Here is an 18,673-nt window from a genome sequence, read left to right on the forward strand (position 1 = left end):
CATTGTGTAGACACTTAAGCTGTGTAGAGAGAGACAGGGGCACTTGGGTAACTCTGTAAGACAATTGAATACACCCTGCTTTAACGCGATTAAACACGCAGGTTTCAGGGGGGAAAGAAATGTCAGCCAGCAGCATTGTGGGACAGGTAACGAGAGGCACTTTATGAACCTTTTCCGAGCGCCGTAGCTTAGCTGTGACTGTCTCTCTCTCTCTGTAGTGCAGCGGTAGGCCTGACCACCTGCTGTCCGACTCACTGGTCAATAGAAATCTCTTTTATTTTCCCCCTCTTTTCATCCACACAACTCAAACCTTCATGAATCACCTGGACCCAATCCAGAGACCGAAAGGCCAAGGAAACAAAGGTAAGCTCTCACAGACTTGGTGACAAGATGCTTGTTGGCGTGGGACTGATAGGATCCGCGCGCTCTGCGCTAATGCTAATTCCAGCTACATGACTAGCGCGCAGGCCGAAATGTAGTTTTAACGCCGTTTATTTTACAAACCCTAGCACACATTTCTAATTGTGTACACCGAGTAAATACTTTAGGTGCTTTTGAAGTGTTTAGTCGGTGTGTTTGGTGTTAGTCTCGGTTGTGCGTTGTGAGCCCACGTTAGTTAGCATGTTAGCATGGTGGTGTTAGCAGCGTTGCTAGCGGTCAGGCCAGGTTTGGTGTCCTGGAGACGAATCTCAGGAAGTGCACTCAGTGATGTGTGCTAACCATGCTTCTCTAGTTACAGGTAATTTTTATTTCTTGAATTCTTTTCAAACGTCTTAAAATAACTTTTTACGGTTTTAAAAAGGCTAATCACGAGTGCTTGATGCAGCTAGTTCACTCTGCATGCTAGCTGTCTATTTCAACTTACCTGACTGAACTGGGTTTAATCACAGATGCCTTTTTTATTGCTCCTATCCAAGTTCACTTCATAGCTAAAGTGGATTAAACCTATATCTTGTTCATTATGTCAGGAATTATTATTAAATCTTTTATTTTATTTCTTTCCTTCAGTCAGTCTATGAACATCTTTATAATCAAAGCTATGTTTCTAAGCAGAGTAGGCAGAAGACATACTCTTATTGCTTGTGTATTTTTCATTTCTTGAAAATCAGTAATTCCCAACAGAACCTAAAACTTTTTCTTTTCTTTTTTCTTTTTTTTTTCTTTTGCAAAGGTTCAACACTCCTAATGTTCGGTTCACATTTTAGAAAGAAATACAATCTTTAAGTCGTGATGACCCAACAAAATTGGGTCTAAATAATTTGTGTTTACTTGTTTGTTTTAAGGAAGCAGTAGAGAAACACAGCCACCTTTCATGTTCAGGTGTGTGTGAGACAGAGCGCGAGAGAGCCCAAATTATGTTCAAGTTATTTTCAATTATGTTAACAGTGTAGGTTTGGCCTGAAGGGTTAAAACAGTTCAGCGTTAAAGGATTGCTTAGTTATGCCTGTAATAACGAGAGTAAAGAATGACAGTCTAGTGCTTTGTATTAGGGGGTATTATTAAACCATTTATTCCCCAGTCTGTAGATCAGTCGTGAACACCTTTTTATAATCAAAGCTATGTTTCTGAGCAGGTTGGGAACACTAAGCAGAAAATATGTTCTTATTATTTAATATTTTATTTTCTTTTTATTCATTTTTTAAATGTTTGTAATTTCCAAGAGATAAACCTAAAACAAGTCAAATCTTGTTTTTTCTTTGCTTATGCTGAAGTCTCGACTCCTTTAGTGTTTATTTCACATTTTGGAAAGAAATACATTGTTTGTGACTCATGATGGCTTTAAAATAGGTTTATTCATTCTGAATATTTCTCTGTTTTAAGGGTAGCTGTAGAGAGATACAGCCACCTTTTGTCTTCAGTTGTGTGTAAGAGAGCTCAGATCTAAAACATGTAAGAGAGAAAGACAAAAATGAAAAAAATTTTAATACTTTTCACCAGGACACGAAGGGGGTAAAACAGTTCAGATTAAATGTAAATGATGGGTCTTCGTGTGCTAGTTATAACAAGAGTAAAGATTGACAGAGAGTAACAGTGATTGTGATTTTGATTGATACTGCTTTTACATCGCTAAAAAAATTTTATTAATCCTGGTTAGGCTTTACTCACCATTGTTGGCAAGTCATCGTCATGTAAATTTTTTTCAGTCAGCAATCTGATCAATCAGGATTGGAAACATTAATATTAACGTGTTACCATCCATAATATCTTATAATTCTTCCATAATTATATTGATGTTAATAATTAAAGTGAATACATAATCCCAAAATTAAAGGTTTGGTGATATTTCCACTGTGTAATGCATGGTTTAACATGATGTTCATTTGGGTCATGTATTGGGATGTGAATTTCACTTCTAGCTCACGTCACTTGTGAAACTGTGGTTGAGGTAAATGTGGAATTTGTTTTGCGGCCATTCTTGGTAATGGCAGTATATATGTCAAAAGTGCTTTGGTAACCTCCTTTCTTTTCCTCTTTCAGTGCAAAACGGAGCCGTTGCCCAAAAGGAGACTTTAAATGATGATGAGTTCGAGCCTTATCTGAACGCTCAGCCCAGACAGGTAGGTCCTGTTACACATCCACACAATAGAGGGAGCCTGTAGACATAAATGGTGACTCAACCATTGTAGCTTCTTGTTCGGCTCCTTTTATTCTTTTTAATTGCATCCTGCTCACAGACCTTTATATCCCGAACAGAATATGCTGTAACTGTATTCAGTGTTTAACTACAAATTCGGAGTATGCACATTTTGCATATAAGAAGTAAACTTTTAATATTTTTGAGTTTTTTTTTTCTCCCTCAAGTTTACACTTGGTTGTTTTTGTTTGGTGTTCGGATTTTTTGTGTTGAAATCTACTCTCACACAAATTCTGGGAAACCGTGTAAAGAAAAGGAATGCGGAAATCATGTATAACTCTTGTTTCTTTTATTTACTTATTTATTTAAAAAAAACAACAACAGCAAACTACAGAATATTACAGATTTATAGCATGCATTTGCTTCGTCTGTGTCCTTTTGTCTTTAGTTTCTGCCTGTTTCTTCTTTGTCTTAAAGTATTTGTAAAGAACCAGAAATTCGCTCAGCCTTTCACTTTGCCATGTGTTCTTTCATCTGACTGAGCTTGATTAAACTTGAATGTTAGATCAGAGAGTGAAAAAAGAACAAAAGCTTTGAATCCTCAACCCAGACCATGAAGTAAACTACTCCCTTTTTTCTACTTTGCATAATAAGTTGGTCGAATGTCTTAATCTTGACTCTCAAATCCTGAATATGCTTACTCGTCTATTTATTGTACCCCGAGGGTACAGTGTTTAATTTCATTTTCATTGACACATTGTGTGCAACAGTTGGAGGGATGCCCAGTTTGGATGAGGTGATATGACACGATCAGCATCACTGTTTTTTCGTACAGACGCAATACTTTGGATGTGCCCGTCTCAGCTTTGAAACTTTGGCGTTTGATAAATGTACACCAGAATTCCTAATCAGCTAAAATGTCTTTCTTAGCGCTTTTGAGATTTTGTAAAATCAGAGGTTGGGCTGTGTAGTTGCAAGTTGCTCCTCGCGAAAATGAACAGGGACCGTCTTCTGCCTGGGGGGTCTGCTATAAAGAATTCTTTCAAGGATATTAGTGGGTAGTGTAAGGACTTCTTTTTTGCTTTGCAAGCTTAAACTTTTTACTTTAAACTTTTTATTTTTAAAGCTCTACTTTGCTGCATTTTTTTTTTGTCTACTAGGTAAAAATGTGTTTAATTGTTAAACTTTTGTAAAAATATGCATGTCCTGTTTGGCGGGGGGACGGTATGAGAATGAAAGAATATTTTTGCTGCTTTATAGCTTTTGGTGCATTTTGTTAACATTTATTCATTAATGGATTGTTTCTCCATCCTTGCAGAGCAATGCATATACGGCCATGTCCGACTCCTATATGCCTAGCTACTATGGCCCCTCCATAGGATTCACCTACTCGCTCAATGAAGCGGCGTGGTCCACAGGCGGTGATCCTCCCATGCCCTACCTGGCCTCTTACGGACAGCTTAGCAACGGGGAGCACCACTTCCTCCCAGATGCCATGTTCGGCCAGTCTGGGGCCCTTGGGAGTAACCCTTTCCTGGGTCAGCATGGTTTCAACTTTTTCCCCAGCGGGATTGACTTCTCTGCCTGGGGGAACAGCAGCTCTCAGGGACAGTCCACACAGAGTTACGCCTACGCGCCCAGCTCCCTCGGGGGTGCTGTGATCGATGGACAGTCTCCATTTACCGCCAATGAGCCTCTTAACAAGGCCGTAGGGATGAACAGTTTGGACCAGGGTATGGCAGGGCTAAAGATTGGGGCGGGAGACATGACACCTAAAGTTGTTGGTTCTGGACTTCCTGGTGGACCTTTGAATCAGGTATCAGCAGCTCCCAGCATGCCCGCACCTTCCATTGCCCCTGCCAAAGTGGCATCCTGGGCAGACATAGCCAGCAAGCCTGCCAAACCCCAGCCTAAGGTCAAGACTAAAGGTACCTTAGGGGGCACAAACCTTCCCCCTCCACCAATCAAACACAACATGGATATTGGCACGTGGGATAACAAAGGGGCAGTGCCGAAAGCAGCGACACCGCAACAGTCGGCACTGCCCACCAACGGACAGCCACCCAACCAGGCCTCTCCTCAGCCAGCCGCACCCGCGGGAGGAGTACCGCAGCATCCTCTCACCAATGGACAGCTCATGCCTCCTAATGTTCCATTAGGGCAGCACCCCCAGGCTCCTAACGGGCAACCAGGTATGGCTCCTCCTCAGCTTCAAGGCCCATCCCCTCCGCAACAACCATCTCAACCGACTCGCTGGGTCCCTCCTCGTAACCGTGCCAATGGCTTTGGGGATGCAGCAGGTGGGGCCAGCCAGTCTCCTCCCAGTGCCGGAATAGGTGGCATCAGTGTGGCACAAGAGCCGCATCCGGTCCTCGAGAAGCTGCGTCTCGTCAACAACTACAACCCGAAGGACTTTGACTGGAATCCCAAGCAGGGACGCGTGTTTATTATAAAGAGCTACTCTGAGGACGACATCCACCGCTCAATTAAATACAACGTGTGGTGCAGTACGGAGCACGGCAACAAGCGCCTGGACGCGGCCTACCGCTCTCTGGGCGGTAAGGGGCCCCTGTACCTGCTTTTTAGCGTCAACGGTAGTGGCCACTTCTGTGGCGTGGCCGAAATGCGCTCACCCGTGGACTACAACACGTGCGCCGGTGTGTGGTCACAGGATAAGTGGAAGGGTCGGTTCGACGTACGCTGGATCTTTGTCAAGGACGTGCCCAACAGCCAGCTGCGTCACATCCGTCTGGAGAACAACGAGAACAAGCCAGTGACCAACTCGCGCGACACGCAGGAGGTACCGCTCGACAAGGCGCGGCAGGTGCTCAAGATCATCGCCGGCTACAAGCACACCACCTCCATCTTCGACGACTTCTCGCATTATGAGAAGCGCCAGGAGGAGGAGGAGAGTGTTAAAAAGGTAACCTTTCCTACTTGCAGAAGTGAGTAAAGTTGTTTAGACTGTTGTTGCGCTAGTAAAAATAACTCCTTGCATAGGAGGTTGAAGGAATGTTGACCAACATTGTCATTTTACACCACTGTGCTCCATCAACTGGTCATATAAACAAACAAAAGCACGTTTATGAAGCTTGTAAGTAAAGCGATAAGGGTTGTTGCGTTGCTAAAGGTAGAGTAGGAAGATTGTAGTTTGGAAAGTTTGTGTTTTTGAGGGATGATGTGAAGACAGTTATGTTTATTAAATTTAATGCTATACTTGCTTATGCAACTTCACAACAGTAAGGGGGGAAAAACTGGTTGGGATCCCAAATTTATTTTTGTTTGTTTTGTTTGTATCCACACAATTTGAATGTGCGATTTGTTTAGCATCTCATTTGAAAATACATGCTTCTTTACCACCTGAAACCGCTGTGAGCTGTCCAGAAAGCAGCTGCTGTGAAGTACGATTCGTCTTTATTTACGAGGCTCAAATGCCAAACTCATTCCATGGTAACGGATAAATAAAATAAAGGAAATTAAAGTAAACAATGCAAAATCATTAGAAGATGGGAACCCCACACAAATAAAGAGGGATAAACAGAAGTCTTATGTTTTGTTTTACATCTTCACTCTACTTGCCTCCTGCTGTGTTTTTTGTTTTTTTTATTGAGGAAGGTTTTCAATCAATGTAAATTTGTTGTGCAAGTGTTTTCTTTATATGATTCTTTGTATGACACTATCACCATACAAAGCCCTGTTTTAAATGTAAAACAAAAGGCTTAGATATTAGGTTTGCGTTTCAAAAATACCACAAGGATTTCATGATCTTGATAAAGATTACTGCAGCATGAAACTTCAAAGAGGAGTCTAGTATGGTGGGTTTTTGTTTCGATGTGCGTTATGTGTGTCACAGGAGCCTTCTTAGTTCTTTTGATTTGTTTCTAGGACTTTTTTAATTTATTTTATTAAATTATTATGCGGTCATGCAGTGTTTATAGTAGGGAGGATTCAGTTATAAATCACAATTCTTTTGGGTGGTGGTTCATGCATCACCACACTGACTTTTTCACGTTTATAATAGAGATGAACCCATGGATCAGCCAAAAAAAAAAAACTATTCTGTACCGCATTTAAAAACTATTGAGCGGCGCAACAAAAACAAACTTTCATGATGTTACATTATCAACAAATCATGCATGTTAAAAACCCCCTGATTTGCCTTTTTCTCTAAACTCTGTAAGCGAATTAGTCTCAAACCTACTCATTACCCAGGCTTACACCAGTCTTAAAAAACCCGCCAGCGCTAATTAGTCAAAAATCTCATGCGTTAGAAGCTGCATGTGCCCGTGCTCTCACAGAAACTCACTGTCAGTTTGAGTTATGAGACTTTGAAGGCACTTAAGGCGGTAAAGAGTTTCTTTATAATCCTACAGGTGGTACACTGAACTAGTTACACATTTTATCTCGCATAATCAGGGATATCTATTTGCCAAGTTTACTCATGATAGATGACTGAGATACGTGCTGCTGAGTAACAACATGGCTTTTTTTTTTTTGGTTTAATTTGAAGTTGGACCCTAATTTTGTATTTGAAGTTAGTTTGGATCGTTTAAATGCAGCACTTTAAAAAAAAAAAAATTTAATTGGGGAGGGAATGTAATATCGAATCAGGATGTTTATAAAACTGACAGGATTGCAATTTCAATTGAATCGGCATCAAGATATCATGATATCGTACAGGGAGGTGATTAGTGATTCCCGTCCCTGGTTTATAGGACTAATAACTTGTAAAGAAAGAAGTATATGAAAACTGTATCCTGCTTGCAATCTGTAGTGGTGAAGACAGCATCTGTAGTGCCGTGATGAAGTGCTAATGCTATCGCCAGTATTTAGAGTATTTCCAGGCTGCTGCATTTTATTTTGCTGTGGTGCCTAGCAGTGGCGAAAAACTGTAAAAGGTTAAGATTGTATAAGCGATGTGGAACTTGAAGAGATTGCAAGGTTATGTGTCCACAAACTTTTGGACTTATGGGTATATGAGACATTATTATTCCCATGAGGCTTTTGGTGCAGTTTAATGAGAGCCAAGTTTATTTGAATAAGGCTCTGTGTTTCCATGAACCATGAAAAATCGCCGCAAGCAGCCATCCCTCAAAAAAAAAAAAGTTTGTTTTTGAAACTGATCTCATCTGGCCAAAATTATATAGAATTCCTACTGAACGCAACTAAAGTTGTTACTCGGATTCTTGGCTGGTTATATCTGGTGACTTTTAAAGCGGTAATTCTGTCTAAATAGCGTTTCTACACTTGGTTTATGCTTCGCCGAAAGTGTGTCTGAGAGTGAAATCGTACCGTATCCTAAATTTTAAAAGCAAATGAGGGGGGTTATGAGAGCGCATGCTTTCTTATCATCTGTTCAAATTAAAAAATGGGGGGAAAAAAGATTTATGCTAGAACATATCACAGCTGTACATGTGACTAGGGCTGCACAATTCTTGCTAAAATCTGAATCCGTTTATCTCTATGAGAATCGAGATCAGGATTCTCTCATTCATTTTTCTTTTCCTTTTATTCTTTTTTTTTTTTCCGACTAAAACATTTATTGGGCTCAAGTAAAAAAATAAAATAAAATACATTTTGGAACACTTACAGTGAATAATGTAAAAGCTCATACTCGTATTCTATATAGCTTTATCCTGTATTTAGTGTCAGGGGTACCTGGAGGTGTTTCCCAGGAGGCTTGGGGCAGGAGGCAGGGTACACTCTGGACAGGGTGCCAATCTATAGCAGGGCACACACACTCACACACCCATTCACACACTACAGGCAATTTGGGAGTGCCAATTAGCCTAACCTGCACATCTTTGGACTGTGGGAGGAAACCGTAGAACCCGGAGGAAACCCACCAAGCACGGGAAGAACATGCAAACTTCATGGACATAGAGACAGGAATCAAGCCCGGACCCTCCTGGGAGGTGCAAAGTGACGATGCTAACCACTACACCACCGTGCCGACTAATGTTAAACCTGTTGAACATAAATGATAACTAATAAATAGCATCTGTCCTTTTTGGACACTCCAGCCGACCACCATACTTCATATGCATTAGTTTAAACTGTTTACTGTAAATGTCATGAAGCTAGTCTGAAATGAAATATATAATTAGAATAAACACATTAATTATTTAATGGTTAATTATCTGGTAGTTTTTCGTCTCAATTCTAATTGTACATGACAGTTTCTGATCGGATTTTTTTGTGTGTGTCGGAACGTTTGCCTTATTCTGATAAATATAATGTGAACGAACGTATGCGATGATAAACTATATACTCGCTGCTAAACACAAGAACAGAACAAAACATAACTCAAAACAGGTCCGTAAACTGGAAAGGTCTCAAGTTTCTGATGGGCTGGTATGGTCCCTTCTCTGCCTTCTGATTAGCTAAAATTGAGTGAATAAGTGTTGTGATGGTGAACACTTGTTGATATCGGAGCGTTGTGAATAACAGAAGCACAGGAGTTGTATGACTTGAATCATTCTCTAATCTCTGATCTGATTGGTGAATTGTTAGTGTTTTTTGATACTGTGTGTGTGTGAAACCAATCTGGGAATTGATGATTGTGCTTAAATAAGCACGCATGTAAATGCAGCAGCATCTGAATGCAGGGAAATACATGCAAGTAAATTACCATCGCGTGCATGTGTAAATCAGAATCATGATTTCTTTTTTTTTTCCCCTTTTCTTTACTCTCCCCCAGTAATCCTGCATCTCTACATGTGATCTAGGATCCTATAAGATGTTATTCCTCTATTTGAGAGTATGATTAAAGTAGTTTTAAAAGAACCAACTTTTCTTCTGCTATGGGAAATGCATTGAAATTGTAGGGAATGTATGGGATTCACCCTTTTTACATTCTTTAGATAAACTTGTCAAATGGTCTAAAATGAGCTAAGTCCTTAATCTACCGCCGCTTTGGCTGAAACCACAAACTGCTTCCTATTTCCACACATACTCACCTATTGTGAGAATATCGCTGCTGCTGCTTTTGCATTTATGCGCAATTGATGCAACACCTACTGCACTGGAGCGTGGCGCGGGGGAAACGCTTTACGCTGTGACTGAGATATGAAATTTAAGCAAAATAACAATAGTTTTTAATATTTTATGACCTGTAAGAAATATTACTAACACAATAAACCTAAAGTGCTGTTGAGTCAAATCTTATCAAAAATGACAAGGCCCAAAAATTGGATCAAATTGACAGTTTACCTGTGCCTTACAGCATGGTGAGACATTGTCAGTGCTTGTTTATGTCTACTTTGCCCCAATTAAGATTTTCACACAAAACTAGTGATGCATTGTGTAAAAAAATACACAGACTAGGTCTCACTGCAATACCAAGTATGAGCAATTCTTTTAAACAATACTTTGGACAACAAATAAACGCTTAATTTCCTAAACACCTAACATAATATTTTTAGACTTTCATCAATTACAAGTGCAGGTAGTCCCCGACTTACGAACAGTAAAAAAAAAAAATTTCCGCAGATATGAACGGACTGCGGTTCTACCAACATTCGTCGATGCAAAGAAATTGCGGAAGTCGTTCATGTGTATTGTACAAAATAGTCATTGCAGTGCACCAGATACCAATGTTTATAATTATATACAATATTTTCAGTGGGAGGTGGTGTAGTGGCCTTGCACCTCTAGGGTCCGGTTTCGATTCCCGGCCAGGTTCGATTCCCATCTTTATGTGCATGGAGCTTGTATGTTCCCCCTCTGCTTGGTGGGTTTCCTCCCGCAGTCCAAATACATGTTTTTTGGGTTAATTTGGCGTTCCCAAATTGGCTGTAGTGTGTATGTGCCCTGCGATGGATTGGCACCCTGCCTTGTGCCCTACGTCTCCTAGGATAGGCTCCAGGCTTCCCGTGACCCTGATTACAGGATTAAGCGGTATAGATGATGAGAGTGAGATCTTCAGAGTGTAAGTAAATATATCAAATGTCTAAAGTCCAGTATATGGTGTGGGGGTGCGGGAGAAATGAGTTGTCCTCACCAGGTTCAATGAATCAGTCTGGCAACACGTTAATAGAAAATGTCTTTCCTGGAAAGCTGTCCTGGTGGTGAATAATCTTAATTTTGAAAAACCTCAACAAAAGAGTTCACAGTCCAATACAAAGGGGGGAAAAGCTTCGAGACAAACACTGTTAGATTTGATGCATGATATTCGTTGTGTGGGGAAAGGGGACAGATTTAGGCAAGTGGATTGGTATGCTTTATATTGTATATTTGTGTCAAAAGTGTAGTAGAATTAGGGTTGGGTATCTTTTGGGTTTTTTTCGATACCGGTGCCAAATCGATACTTTTAAAACGGTGCCTGAACTTTACAAAAGCCACAAAATTATGGTGGATGACTCAAGAACACCTTTTTTTTTAACAAAAAATTGAATGCTTAAAATCGAAAAAAATTTATTAAAAGTTTAAAGTATATATGAATATGTAAGTACTGTTGTAGTACTACTAGTACTAGCTGGAAAGCCGTAATTATAAACAGTTACATGTTACATTAGTATTTTACAAATCGTTTAATCATTTGTTAGCATGAATGCAAGATTTGCATTTTGTAATTAACATTACATTAGCCTACGACTAAACTGCGGAAAGGCTGCTGTCGTCATCATAATCGGCGGACTCCTTTTTGCTACTGTTGGTATGACTGAGGCTGGGGTCGTCCACACCGATAGTGCCACCTGTTGTCCACAAGCTGTCAAACACGGTGCATCCCTCTGCTTTTATGTCTATTCCGTGTAACCTCAAATGTTTCATTAGATTTTACGTGTTTCCCCCTTTAAACGCAACTGCTGTGAAACATTTGCTGCACGTCGCGGTGTCGGAATCCTTTCTTGTGAAATATAGCCACACTTTCGACTGTTTAGTTTTAGGCATTTTAACGAAAGTTTAATTTAGCAAGCTAAGATAGCGGTAGACCGCCTGCTGCCGTCAGAGCAAGTGTGACGTTAGTTACTGCATTCACGTGCATCTCGGATGGGTCTCATTTCCTGATGATTCGTGCTTTTAATTTTTTTATTTAATCTAATAAACTTTTAATCCACAAAAATGTATGAATCCAGAAAACAAATATTTCAATTGATAGTTCAGGCATTTTAAGTGGCACCGAAATTCGCGTTCTGTTTCGGTTCAGTACATACCGGTTATATATGTGCCGTATTGGTACCCAACCTTAAGTAGAATACTCAGTTTGTCAGACTTGAGAACAAATCTGGCTTACGAACGTGCTTTCAAAACTACCTGTAAAATGAACAGACACAGTTGAAAAGAGGTCATGATATGATGCTATGAACAGTATGCTTGCGCTGTTAAACATCGCTTTATAAGAATGCTGAATAGCTTTAACTTTTTTAAACAAAATTTTATCATGAACCTTGAGAATTTCATTGCAGTCCTATCACACTATTAATTTTTGATTATGAATACTAATATTAGAAGTTTGTCTCCCCAGCTTTGAGTCAATGGATGGTTTATTTCCTGAGCTGGTTGAGGTTCAGATTTTGGAATGTTTTTAAAAAAAATTTTTAATTTACCTTTCCTTCCCCTATGTTATTGCCACTGTGTGCCTCTATTATAATATCATTTTCTGCTTATGCTGATGATTCAGAGCATAATGTGTGGGGTGTCCCCTCCCCCCTAAACATGTATATGTACATGGCATGGACAGTTACTGATGCTTGAAGATTTTGGTTGGGTTTCTTATTGGTTGAGATCTAGTGGTTGTGGGCAGTCATTTCACAGGGAAATTAGACTTCATCTGTGTTTGCATAGTTAAATGCACTGCATTTTATAGCTTTTTCTTCTTCCCTCCTGCAGGTGGAGGTCCAGGGGAATGACCCATACTCGAGTAATCCCAGCCGGAGTCACTACAGACTGCAGGTGAGGCACACCTTTAACAATGGCATGTTGTTTTTATTGTTTGCTTGATGGGGAAGGGCGGGGGCGAATAAAATATGCTGATGTTATGCAGTCCTGAATGCATATTTTTTCACTCGATTTATAAACAAAACAGCTTTTCTTTTTTTTTAAAAAAAAAGGACTATATAGGACTATATTATAATTTATCCTTTGAAGTAAATGAACTGGATTCTTTGTTTACATTTTACTGAATGTGCTTATCCTCTAGTGCTTTGTAGTTTGGATCAAAAGATGTCTATAATCAAATAAATGTTACTCTAAGAGTTTCCCAAAAATGAAAACCTGTGAGGGGAAAGGTTGGTATGGCATGATAAGACAACAACAACAACAAAAAAATTATCACCAAAGGGTGAACCTGTAACCTTTATGGTGTCGTCAGCAGTATTCCAATAAATTATCACACTAACAGTCATTTAGTGAGCAAGTCTGGTAAATAAGTACTATAAATAAAGCATGTTCACACTACACTGTTGCATAAGCACCATTGTTCTAAAAGATTACATGTTAGGAATGTTTTTAATTACATCAAAGTCTCATGATGGTACATTTTGCTACCTGAATTAGCAAATAATCGGAGATGAGTATAAAGTCAGACCCAACCTGATACTGGGTCAAACGAACAGGGAGGAGGCTGCCTGAGGGATATTAATGGCATAAACTATAAACTTTATTTCTTTTTGCATCCAATATTTCTGCAAGTTCGTGATTCAATGATCCCATTCATTCCAATGGGAAAAATGCTGTCCAAACTCTACAGCGACCCCCCCATAAATGAAATCATTGGTTAAAAACTGTGATTTGTATTTCTTTGCGTAATATTAAAATGTGTTCGATCTTAATCATTTAAGTGTGACAGATGTACAAAACAAACTAGGAATGAGGCAAATACTTTTTATATGTACATTATATAAAAGAGAGAAATATTTGCATAGGTATGATTTGAATATGAATCGTCATTGCCTCAAAAGCAGTGTGATGTAACATTTTCACTTTTATATTTTGTTGTTTCTTTCTTTTTTGCGACAAAATCGAAACACCTTATTCGGCATTATGTGAAATTGTCCCATTTGAATCATCTCTAAACAGGCATTTTTTTCATGAAGTACATCATACAGTGCATCTGGAAAGTATTTGCAGGGCTTTACTTTTTCCACATTTTATGTTATACCCTTATGCAAAATATATTATATTTATTATTTTTCATACAAACAATATCCCATAATGACAATGTAAAAGAAGTTTGTTCGAAATCTTTGCAATTTTTTTATTAAAAAAAAAACTTGAGCTTAGGTGCATCCTGTTTCTACAACTTTATTTGCAGTCCACCTGTGGTAAATTCAGTTGATTGGACAAGACCAAGTCCTGTATTTGCTTTGAATTTGCATGTATGTATTTGATGACCGATATCTCTCTCTCTCACTTCTCCCTAGGAACGTCAAGGACGTGTCAAGTAAAAGCCACTTGTTTTTTTTGCGGAGGGGAATGACTGACAGGGTCCTGTTCTCCCCAATCATACATCCAGATGTTCTCACTGATTATTCTGGGAAAAAGACTTATCCAAGGATTCAAAGCAAGAAAAAAATGAATGAAAAAAAAAAACCTAAATGAAGACTCTTCTCTTGATTTCTGTTGACTTTAAAGACTTACTTTGAACTTGTAGTAAAGGAAAAAAACGATTATTCATAGGACTACAACTTAATTCTATAGGATGCTTAGGTGATCATTTTCGCTCCCTTTTTTTTTTGCCCATTCTCTTTTTTTTTTTCTCTCCCCCCCTTACTGCCTCCTTTTTTTTTCTCTCTCCCCCTCCCCCCTTTTTTTTTTTAAACTGTTTTGTTTTTACAGTCCAAGAGCAAGGCTGGTCTGCCTCATCACTAAAGTCTATAATGGATATTTTTTTTAGTATTGGATTCTAAGGCCCTGTCTAAACCTGTAGTCTTTCATTTGTTTAAACCCCCCCCCCCCCTTTTTTTTTTTAAATTGGAAACGATTCAATCAGGATGCACAGTGGGAGTGGCCTTTCAGTGGAAGTTGCATTATGAATAATTCTACAGTAACCTGTGCAAAATGTCATTACCTTTCACATAAATGAAAGATGTCCTTATCCCTCATAAGAGTGAAAACATTTAATCACCATGAATATTCTGGATTTTTTTTTTTTTTTAAGTCTGGCAGAAGAAGAGCGGGTTTTTGTCAGGATAAGTAAAACAAACACCAGGAATGTTAAGTTTGTCGTTTGTATAATTTTTTTTATGGTGTGCAAAAATGGGGCTGTGTTTAAAAGTTTTCTCTGATTTAGTTTTTTTGACCTTTTCCCCCTTGAAAAATGATGCTATGGGCTGCTCTCTTCTTGTCATCCATTTTTCTTTCTCTTCTCTGTTTCTTAAATCAGCATCAAGGAGGGCTGTGGACCTCTTTCTATTACTCAGTTCATGAAAATAAATGTGGTATACTCAGCACATGTTGCATTCTCCCCTTGTTTGACTACATTCTTCACTTCCCCACACTAACCCATGTCCCAAGTCGCCTAGCTGCCCCCTCTACCCTCGATCCCTTCAGTAGCCGCCTCCATACTTCACCCACCATTCTTGTAGTATGTTAATGTTCATGCATTTTAAAAAAGGGGTCCTGCAAAACCTCCTGGCTCCGGTCAGAATAATAAAAAAAGGCTGCTAAAAAGATGTAGTCTGGTTTAATTTTCCTGGGTGGCAGTTGTGCATGCAGCAAAAGAAGAAGAATTTGCAAGATTTAGCGGGATGAGCAGTGGGTGTGGTGATTGTCCTGTGAAAGTCTTGTATTTAAAATTCTTATTCATTCCAAAGTAAGAATATATATGAATTATGCAAGTTTTATGATGTTGGTGGATAAGTAAAAATGCAACAAACATGAAAGCCTTTTGCAGGTTCCCAGTATAATAAACATACTTTTACCGTGTTCTCAAGTGCTGGTTCTGCTAACCGCTAAAATAAGGATGTGTTTGTGAACAGAATGTCAAGTTATGTATGGGTTAATGTTACATGAGTGTGTGTGGGTATGTGGGCACATGCTTGCATTTAACTGGCGCAAACACCAAGTAATTAGGCAGTGCCAGGGTTTTTTTCCCTTATTTATTTAATGAAAACTACTTTTAAACACTATAGTTCTAATGTGGCTTTTTTTTTGTACACAATTTTTTTTTAAATGTATAGTTTGTATAGTGCTTTTGGGCCTCAAAAGGAAAAAAAAAAGATTTTTTTTTTCTTTTATTTTATTACAAGAGGCATTCCTGTCAAACCGGGATTTGTGTTAAAATTTCTGGTGAATGTTCAAACATTCTTAAGAAGGCCGGCCATCCATGTATGCTGTAATTTCTGTGAACGTTCAGCGAGTGGAACACCTTGAGAAAGAGGTGCATCTGTCTGTGGGAACTGTACACGCAGTCATTCGCTGGCACCACTTGCACTTTACAGGGACTCAGCTGGGAGTTATTGCCTTATCCCCCATACAGTCCTAAACCTCACTTCAAACCATTTCCACATGTTTGGGACATTAAAGGGGTTCCTAAGAGACCAGCATTTTAGATGTGGAGGATGTACTGACAAACTTTCTAACTTGTTTTATTTCCCTGCTAAGTGGTAATAAGATGGTTCTGGGGCTTAAGAGACGGTTTGCGTTGTGGTATAGCTGTCTACCTCATCGCTTTGGTGTCCCCAAGCTCAGGTTACCCTCTCTTCATGTTGCTCCTCCAGGTTCTTCAGTTTCATTCAGCTTCCCGTAGACATGCCAAATGCCACCAGATTTGATTGGCAGGGTGTATTAATACTTCACTTCTAGGAATTTTGGAATAAGATTCAGTAGCACCAGCAACCCTGACTGGAATAAAGCATTTAATGTAGACAATTGCTATGGCCTGAGTTTGAGTCCCAGTTAGAGAACCAGCACGATCCATTGGGCTCTGCACAAACCAGTGACCCTTTATGCTGATCCAAAGACCTGTGAGGCTGCGTCAGATATACTCAAGTGTCCTCACACTTATTTAAAACATACCGGTACTTGGTTTGGCTAGGATAAATTCTCCTAGGTGCGAACATGAATGTTTGTGTGTGCATAGTGTGATGGTGTTTGTACTCCCCTTTTAAATCAGGTGTTCACAGGATAAGCTCTGGCTCCATCATGAACCTGACCAGGATCAAGCGCTTGCTGTAAATCAGAGACTATGATTTGGATTCTGATACTGTATATCAACACAAGGAACAGGAAAAAGGGATGATAAAGATGTCAATGAGGGTAATGTAATGAACTGAGGTTAATCCAGTTGGTAGACCAGAGTAAAGTGTCCTTAATCGTTAGTGTTTTAGTGTCAGAACATTTACTAGCTCATCTACTATACTGTTCTATTTTGTATACAAGGTTACAGGAAGGAGCCTATCCCAGGAGACTTGGGGCACGAGGTGGGGTACACCGGGGATGGGTTGCCCATTCATTGCAGTTTGGGAACGCCAATTAGCCTAATCTGCATGTTTTTTGGACTGTGGGAGGAAACCCACCAACTACAGGGAGAACGACCAAATTTCTTGCACACAGACCCATGGTGGGAATCAAACCCAGACCCTGAAGGTGCAAGGCAACAGTGGTCTTGAATTGTCTTGGAAAAAGCATTACCAAATACTAAAATTATTTTTACTTTTGCATTAACATTTAACGTCTCATGCTTAAAAAAATCATGAGTCTGTTTTGTCATGTAAAAATATAAACTTTAGTTGATTTTTTATTTTTTTATATATATGGTACCTGACCAAATTTACCCTAATTACAGAGTCTACTAAATACTGTGTGAGGGACGGATAGTCACTTTAAACAAACAACTTGCTTATAATAATTATAAATCGAAATGGCAAAGTATGTGCTCACAAAAACTTAACATTTAATAGCAATGACACCATTAAATCAGAGAGGTCCAGAGAGAGAGAAAGATTTGATTAACTGGGTTAACACATTTGAATGAATACCATGTATTATTTTCATGCAATTTGTTTAAAATAAATTAGAGTTACATGGCCTAAATGGCCGTCACTTGGGCAAATACAAAATTAAGGGTGGATATAAAGTAAAAAAAAAATTAAATTAAACTTTTATGAAGATAAAAAAAATTAAACGCATCAAGAGCACTGCTTTGATAAGGCTTTCACATTTTTGTAGTGGGGTTTGTTAGCCTGGTGGCACGGTGTCGTAGTGGTTAACACTGTCGCCTTACATCTCCAGGGTCGAAGGTTCGAAACCTGCTCAGGGTCTGTGTGCACGTGGAGTTTACGTGTTCTCCCTGTGTTTTGTGGGTTTCCTCCCACAGGCCAAAAACATGCAAATTAGGCTAATTGTTCCCAAATTGTCTGTAGTGTGTGTGTGTGTGTGCCCAAGTGTACCCTGTCCAGGGTGTACCCTTCCTCATACCCTCTCTTGGGATAGGCTCCAGGCCCTCTGCGTCCCTGAATACAGGATAAAGACGAGTGAGTGGGTTTGTTAGCCTTTTAGCATCAGCTTAAGCTCTTGAGGTAAGTTAGTAAAGAAAAGTCATCATAAATTGGCTGTCAGAAAAAATAAATTGTCTCAAATACTCAAAATAAGCAGGGGATAACAATTCTTAGGTAATGTGAATGTGTGTTAAACTTGAGTGAGGAAAAAATTGTGAGCATTTTCCTTTAAAGTAAATCGACTATTCAGGAAATGGCGGCCTGGAGCCGAAATCAAAGGCACTGGCCGATAGAGGGCAGCAAATCTCCTGCAACCTTCCAATCCTGAGTCTCCAGAATTCCTGTCTGAGCAGCAATAATCTATTTTATTCTGGCAGGAATGTGTGAATGTGAGTTATTTGATTTGTAAAAACAATGAGATACAAGAGCAGCTGCTTATATTCGTGGGGGGGGGAAATATATATTTCAATTCGATAAATTTGTAATGTCATTATGGTTATTAGGTTTGATGTTTAAAGCTGTACATTCAGATTCACGCCACTATCATAGTGAATGAATGTCATAGAAATATTAAATATTTCTTACTTTTAGATATTTACTATATATTTGATTATATAAATTTTATTATTATTTTTTTTAATATTATTATGTAGGCATGATCTGTCAAATGAAACATTTTCGATTAAATTATATATTAAATTTTATAACGAACAAACAA

General features: G+C 39.1%; 1 protein-coding gene across 1 annotated transcript; it reads left to right on the forward strand.

Moving 5' to 3' along the window:
• On the forward strand, positions 1–14,309 carry ythdf2 (YTH N6-methyladenosine RNA binding protein F2). The gene is made up of 5 exons (XM_053509945.1): positions 1–363; positions 2,479–2,558; positions 3,894–5,498; positions 12,407–12,469; positions 13,939–14,309. The coding sequence occupies exons 1-5, from the start codon at positions 315–317 to the stop codon at positions 13,960–13,962; spliced, it is 1,821 nt and encodes a 606-aa protein (XP_053365920.1). The 5' UTR covers positions 1–314; the 3' UTR covers positions 13,963–14,309.
• The last annotated feature ends 4,364 nt before the right edge of the window (positions 14,310–18,673 follow it).

This window comes from Clarias gariepinus, chromosome 13 (genome assembly GCF_024256425.1).
Source record: "Clarias gariepinus isolate MV-2021 ecotype Netherlands chromosome 13, CGAR_prim_01v2, whole genome shotgun sequence".
NCBI classification, from domain to species: domain Eukaryota; kingdom Metazoa; phylum Chordata; class Actinopteri; order Siluriformes; family Clariidae; genus Clarias; species Clarias gariepinus.

What these genes read in the sequence shown, in the direction of transcription:
- ythdf2 (XM_053509945.1), top strand. Translation starts at nt 315, where the DNA reads ATGAATCACCTGGACCCAATCCAGAGACCGAAAGGCCAAGGAAACAAA. An exon ending in GAAAGGCCAAGGAAACAAAG is followed by an intron (nt 364 to 2,478) that starts GTAAGCTCTCAC and finishes TTCCTCTTTCAG; the next exon opens with TGCAAAACGGAGCCGTTGCC. An exon ending in AGGAGGAGAGTGTTAAAAAG is followed by an intron (nt 5,499 to 12,406) that starts GTAACCTTTCCT and finishes TCCCTCCTGCAG; the next exon opens with GTGGAGGTCCAGGGGAATGA.